Here is a 7,500-nt window from a genome sequence, read left to right on the forward strand (position 1 = left end):
GTCTATGTGTGTGTGTGTGTGTGTGTGTGTGTGTGTGTGTCGCCGCGCCGCCATCAGGATACGCCCTCTGCGGTGCCTCTTAGTTTTCTTTGCGACTCGGCAGTGTCTCGACGGGACGCGTAAGAACGTCTACCAGCCTGGCTAATCCTCTTAACTAAAGACGAAACTCCACAACCTCCAACGCCGTACCCAGTTTTCGTTTTTGTTCAACCCACATCGCGTCATTCACTCACTCACTCACTCACTCACTCATTCTCTCGGTCACTCACTCTCACTCACTCACTCATTCATTCATTCATTTATTCACTCACTCACTCACTCATTCACTCGCTCACTTTCACTAACTCATTCTCTCTCTCTCTCTCTCTCTCTCTCTCTCTCTCTCTCTCTCTCTCTCTCTCTCTCTCTCTCTATCCTAAATCGTTTTCTTCCCTATTTTTCTTCTTCACTCTCCTCCTTGTCGCCTTTTCCTTCCATTCACCATCCGTAACCTTATCTTTTTATGATCTCCACTTTCTCTTTCCTTTCAACGTTTCTTGCAGTGACCTCACGAGCAACGTTTTCCTTCTGACTGAAACGTTTTATGAATAGAACGGTTTTTCTCACTAAACGTCCAATGTTTTCTTCAGCAACGTTTTATACTAGAACTTTTTTTTTCTCACTGAATGTTTGTATGTCCAACGTTTTCTCTCTCATCAACGTTTTATAATAGATCTTTCTTTTCTCACTTTGAATGTTTGTGTGTCCAACGTTTTTTCTCAGCAACGTTTTATGAACAGAACATTTTTTTTATGAATAGAACATTTTTTTCTGACTTCGAACTTTCTGTGTCCAACGTTTTCTCTTTCATCAACGTTTTATGATAGAACGTTTTTTTCTCACTGAGCGTTTTTGTGTCCAACGTTTTCCTCAGCAACGTTTCCTTTTCTTTCCCCTCCCTGTCTTACTGTTCTCATTTTCCCCTCACTATCTCATTTTTCCTTCCCTTTTCCTTCCCTCTTCTCTAGCTTACCTCACTGTTCTCATTTTCCCCTCACTGCCATGCTTCCTTCCCCTCCCCTTCCCTCACCCTCTCTCTCTCCTTGCCACCTACTCCCCCTTCCCCTGGCCAAGAAGGACCCCCAAGGACATCCCAGAACCTCATTAGTGTGACGTGTCTCTTTATTACTGCCTCTTCATCGAGTCCTTGAGTGTGTCGTGCTATTAATTAAACGACATGACCCTCTCTCTCTCTCTCTCTCTCTCTCTCTCTCTCTCTCTCTCTCTCTCTCTCTCTCTCTCTCTCTCTCTCTCTCTCTCTCTCTCTCTCTCTCTCTCTCTCTCTCTCTCTCTCTCTCTCTCTCTCTCTCTCTCTCTAATTCGTGTATTTTCTCGTCCATCTCTTTTTTTTCTCTCATTTTCTCCTATTTTCATTTCTTCCTTTTCTCTCCCTCTCATCTCCTCTCCCTTCCCTCACCTCCACTCTCCCTCACGCCCTTTCAATTCTTTACAATCGCCTTAAACTCTCACGAAATCCTACCAAGGCGTTTTACTCTCTTTCACACACTCCTACACACTCCCAAACTCTTCTGCACACTTTCAAGCACTCCCAAATACTCGTATATCCTTCGTAATTGTATACACAGTCCTATAAATCCTTCATGCCCTCCTACGAGTCTTCTATCACCCGTTTCTTGTTGTCCTGTTTCCTTATCATATCCTTCACTGTTTTTTACCTCTTCAGTACTTGGACGCATTTTTACCATGAGTTTTGTGTACGATTAGACGATTTTATTGACATTAGGAAAGGTCTATGGAGGGCAGAGGATTAATGGCCACAGTCTTCACTATTCTAATCCTAGATATGAGTTTCTGAAGCTGTATAAAATTGCGAAATAGTAACTGGAATGAATATGGAAACGCGTCATAGTACTGTAGGTGGTTAAAGATTAGTTGCGTTGATTTGTATTGCTGTTATTTATCTTGGTGGTGGTCGTGGTGGTGGTGGTGATGGTGGTGGTTTGGAAATACGTAAATAAATAAATAAAAATCGCAGTGGCAGACACAAGCATCAGTTATTCCTGTCACACGTGGAGGGGAGCCTTGAATAAACGCAGGTTGTATAAAAGGCGGTGGGGAGAAGGCGGGCACACACACACACACACACACACACACACACACACACACACACACACACACACACACACACACACACACACACACACACACACACACACACGTAGACACACACGTACATTTACACACATGTACACTCACATATGCATACACAGTCCGTCTCTTCCCTCCTCTTCCTCCTCCTCCTGCTCCTCCTCCTCCTGCTCCTCCTGCTCCTCCTCCTCCTCCTCCTCCTCCTCCTCCTCCTCCTCCTCCTCCTCCTCCTCCTCTTCGTCCCTAGCGTGTATTGTTTGCATAGCGGGCCTTGTGCCTTTCTGTAGATGTTATTCTAAGCCTCTCTCTCTCTCTCTCTCTCTCTCTCTCTCTCTCTCTCTCTCTCTCTCTCTCTCTCTCTCTCTCTCTCTCTCTCTCTCTCTCTCTCTCTCTCTCTCTCTCTCTCTCTCTCTCTCTCTCTCTCTTCATTTCTGTCTTCCTTACCTGTTTTTTCCACTTCATCCTCCTGTTCTGGTACCAAGTTTTGACCTGGAGTTGAGTCAGGCCGAGGGAGCGCGCCAGGTCCACTCTGTCAGGTGTGCTCAGGTATTTCTGCGCCTCGAACCGCCTCTCCAGTCCCACCAGCTGCAGCTCTGACGGGGAACACGATGGGACTTGTTTCTAGGTGGTGGTGGTGATGGTGGTAGCTTTGTGATTAGTTGTGTTTATTTTGGCCACTGATTCTAAACTTAGGGAGTAAAAAAGAACACACACACACACACACACACACACACACACTTCTGTCTACGGTGATATGTGGTGGTAGTAGTGGTGTGATTTGTTACACTTGTTGTTAATTTAAACTTGAGTGAGAGGAAAGAGGGTGTGTGAGAGAGAGAGATTACACACACACACACACACACACACTTCTACAATGGTGAGGTGTGGCGATGGTAGTGGTGGTGGTGTAATTTGTTATGCTTGCTTTTGTCTGCGATTTAAACTTGGGTGAGAGAAAGAAGGTAAGCGAATGATAGAACACACACACAGACACACACACACACACACACACACACACACACACACACACACACACACACACACACACACTCACACACGCATACACACACTTCTATGGTGACGTATAGAAGTATTAGTGGTTGTGGTGTGATTTCTTATGCTTGTTTTTTGTTTGTGATTTAAACTTGGGTGAGCAAAGAATGGTGTGTGAGAGAGAACACACACACACACACACACACACACACACACACACACATTGCTATTTATGGTGGTGGTGGTGGTGGTGGTGGTGGTGGTGGTGGTGGTGATAGAGATAGGCCACTAAGGGGGCTTTTTATCAGAGGAAATCCTGGTAAAGTGTCCGTATTACCAGCGAGATTAGCGAGTATCAGAGGAGAATTAAGAGGGGGATATGGGAGATGGGGAGAGAGAGAGAGAGAGAGAGAGAGGAGAGGCTGGCTAGAGGGAGGGAGAGAGAAGCTGTGAGAGAGGAGAGATGGGGAAAGAAGTTGTTACAGAAAAGATGAGAAAGAGAGGTTGAGATGGAGAGAGACTGGAGAAAGACTTAGAGAGAAAGAAGTTGAGAAAAGAGAAAAAAATGGAAGACAAGACCTATGAGAGAGAGAGAGAGAGAGAGAGAGAGAGAGAGAGAGAGAGAGAGAGAGAGATAAGAGAGAGAAAACCTGTGAAAAAGAGATTAAAAGGAGAGACATGGAACAGAGGCTGAGAGAGAGAGAAAAAAAATAAAGTAGAGAAAGAAATAGGAAACAAAAGCTAACAGAGAGAATAAAGAGAGAAAGAGAAGAGAGAGAGAGAAACAAAAAAGAGAAAACCATTGAAAAAAAGAGTGAAAGAAGGAGAGATACACCCCAAAAAAAAGCCCAAACTTCATAACCCCCATCTTAATTAATCCACCTTCCCATTTTCCCTCTTTTCGTTTTCTGTTACCAGTGAAGACAGTGCGAGAGCGGCGGCACTTCTTGGTGGAGGTGTCAGGGAGGGCCGTGGGTCGCGTCCTCACATACACAGGGACAGGCACGGGGACTGGCGGGCTGTTGGTGCGGGAGGTACTGGGGCTGGTCACCTCGTAATCTGCAGAGAGGTGGTGGTAGTAGTGGTGGTGGTGAGAGGGAGAGAGAGAGAGAGAGATTGAAGATAATTATTGATATGAAAAAAAAAGTAAGAAGAAAAGGAAAGAAATTTATGACAAGATCAACAATAACAAGAACAAGGAGAACAAAAACACAGAAAAACAAGCAAGAACAAGACTGAGTTAAAAAAAAATACATACAATAATAAGGTGCATTTATAATTCTTCTCTCATTTACCAAAACATCAAAAAGGGTAAATTTGCAGTTTCAACCAATATAACCTATCATATTTATTTCTCTCTATGTCTAACAAACTTGGGGACCTCCTGGGAAAGCGGGATTTTAACCTAACCTAACCTAACTTAACCATACCCTATCTTATACTTCTTTCTCCCTATGTCTGACAAACTTGGGGACCTCCTGGGAAAGCGGGATTTTAAGCTAACCTAACCTAACCTAACCTAACTTCATTTGTCGATGGGGTAAAGTAGGGTTAGAAATGCTGGTAGAAGTGTGATCTTGACCTTGAAAATGTGTCTAGGTACGTGTGGTGCATTGGTTCAAACTGCAATAATTCTCAAAAAAAAAAAAACGAAAAGAAAAGAAAAGACGAAAACTAGTAAAAAAGAAAACGAAACTCAAAAAAAAACTATTTCACCATAAAATAATAAAAAAAAACAGAAAAAGAAAAAGTACAAAACAAACCGAAAAAAGACAAAATATGAAAGAAAAAACGAGATAATCATTCACAAAAATTCCTATTCATCCGTTTTCTGTGAATTTGGCGGAGGTATGTGAAGGGAGACTCTCTTAATCCCACGAGATCCTTTTCCCACGAGCGTTTCTAAGCGGCACGCCTCTGAGAGCAAGGCGGCAACAGGTGTGAGGGCTTCAGGTGTGTGGCGGGGCAGGGGCGGCTCTAAGTGGACGCATGATGGTAAAAAAAAAAAAACTGAAGAGGAAACTTGAATAAAAAAATATTGACAGGGGAAACTCGAGGAAAAATGGGAAAAAATGTAGTAAGGGTGAGAATCAGATGTATTGGAGTGATAAATGTTGCGGAATGGTAGCTATGTGTGTGTGTGTGTGTGTGTGTGTGTGTGTGTGTGTGTGTGTGTGTGTGTGTGTGTGTGTGTGTGTGTGTTTGCATTTTTCTTTCATGTTGATATTTTACTTTTCACACACACACACACACAAACTCTCTCTCTCTCTCTCTCTCTCTCTCTCTCTCTCTCTCTCTCTCTCTCTCTCTCTCTCTCTCTCTCTCTCTCTCACTGTCTGTATCGTGTTTTATTTTAATTCCGGAATGACTTTTCAAATATACTTTTTTTTCTGTAACGAGAAATGTATTAATTAACTTGAAATTGTTGCCTGCAAATGTAAACGTAATATTTCTGTTTGCTACATCATTTATAATTTGTATTACTATGTGTACTGTTATTTTTTTACGTGCTCTATTTGTAACATCCAGAGAGAGAGAGAGAGAGAGAGAGTGAGAGAGAGAGAGAGAGTCGCTGGCCGCTCACTCACTCCTAAGAATACACGTAATATTTCTTTTTCCTTGATCATTTTTTGTGTAACTATGTGTATTATCATTTTTTTATCATTCTGTGTCCTCTATTTGTAACTTCCAGGGAGAGTGAGTGAGAGGGAGTGAGAGTGAGAGTGAAGTGTTTGCCGGTGGTCACTCACTCACTCACTCCATCAACTGCTTGTCTCCTTGTCTCCCTCTGTCCTTAAGGAAAGTAAATTCGTTATATTTCATTTTATCTTTCTGTCTCTCTGCTTTTCTTTCTTTTGTTATCGTTGGTGGAAGTTGTTGTTGTTCTTCTTCTTCCTGGTATTCTTTTTTTTTTCTTTTTCTTTTCTTCTTTTCTTCTCCTTCTTTGTGTATTTTATCTTGTTTTTGCTTCTTATTCTGCTTTGTATATTTATTTGTTCCATTTTCTCTCATTATTTAATTCCTCCTCCTCCTCCTCCTCCTCCTCCTCTTCTTCTTCTTCTTCTTCTTCTTTTTCATCGTCTTCCTTTATGATTCGTTCACAAGTTCTTTTTTATCTCTCATTCATATTTCTATTTATTTATCCTTCCCTTCCTTTTCTGCATCATTTTTCCTTCATCCTTTGTTCTCTCTCTCTCTCTCTCTCTCTCTCTCTCTCTCTCTCTCTCTCTCTCTCTCTCTCTCTCTCTCTCTCTCTCTCTCTCTCTCTCTCTCTCTCTCTCTCTCTCTCTCTCTCTCTCTCTCTCTCTCTCTCTCATCCTCTTCTAAACATTGTGGTGTTTTTCTTATTTTCTGTTTGCACTTTCATTACGAAACGAACACGAGAGAGAGAGAGAGAGAGAGAGCACGCCACTACCACTACCACCACCACCACCACCTCCTCCACACTGAGCCATGACAAAAACACCTCAAGACAAAACTGAACTTAACTTACGTCACACCTTTTTAAAACCACTTTCTGGGGCGAGACACTCAGGGAGGGAGAAAGCAAACAGGTGCTCCCCGTTAATCATGACACCTTGGGACATCACCTCAGAGACACCGCTTCACCACCACTCTCCTTAACACAACACGGAGGTAACCCACAAACACACACACAGACACCACACACTCACACACACACACACACAGTAACACCAACACTTCCCTTCAACTTCCCCCGAACAGTAGTTAAGAAAAGTTTAGCAGCGGGACTCGAACCTGGAAACCACGCACTCTTTAAATCCAGTGCTTGAACCTCCTGCCCACGTGCGTCTGAGAAATAAAAACACACCTCGTTTCTTGAAGCTCCTCGCCTCACTGTCACACAAGAGGCGTTTCCAGGGAGAAGCAGGGTGGGAGTGAGGTTAGAATGAGGTGCACGTGAACAGGGACAAGGCTGCGGTGGTGGCGGTGGTGGACAGCAAGGTGGAGGGAATGAGACACGCTAAAGGTGGTCACGTCGTTGTATTTACGTGCAGCCTCGAGTAAAGAATTGTGGGCCACGGACTGCGACCTCATATAGATGCTCTCAGGATTGGTGTGTGTGTGTGTGTGTGTGTGTGTGTGTGTGTGTGTGTGTAGGTACGTGTGGGTGTGAGTCAATAAGTAAGAGCTCTAATTCTTAAACTATTCCGCTCTGCATTTCCACTATTGTCAAAAGGCTCTGATTGAAGTTACAAGGATTTTTCAAGGATTTACGTTTTTTCAGTGCTGGATTAGCGTTATTTCTTCATTTTTAACCATTTTTTCATCTCTGTGGCCTTTGAGAGTAGTCGTGGTGAGGTTACACGTGTTTTTAAGTAAGTATTTAAACTTCTA

General features: G+C 43.1%; 1 protein-coding gene across 1 annotated transcript in view; it reads right to left on the reverse strand.

The window, feature by feature from the left end:
• LOC123503252 (homeobox protein BarH-like 1) overlaps positions 1 to 7,500 on the reverse strand; it is a 42,992-nt gene that overhangs the window by 6,009 nt on the left and 29,483 nt on the right. The window contains exons 2-3 of the mRNA XM_045252823.1: positions 4,057 to 4,200; positions 2,593 to 2,741 (exon numbers count right to left, since the gene is read on the reverse strand). Coding sequence (XP_045108758.1) covers positions 2,593 to 2,741; positions 4,057 to 4,200 — 293 coding nt within the window. The remainder of the gene's footprint in view (positions 1 to 2,592; positions 2,742 to 4,056; positions 4,201 to 7,500) is intronic.

This window comes from Portunus trituberculatus, chromosome 13 (genome assembly GCF_017591435.1).
Source record: "Portunus trituberculatus isolate SZX2019 chromosome 13, ASM1759143v1, whole genome shotgun sequence".
Classification (NCBI taxonomy): domain Eukaryota; kingdom Metazoa; phylum Arthropoda; class Malacostraca; order Decapoda; family Portunidae; genus Portunus; species Portunus trituberculatus.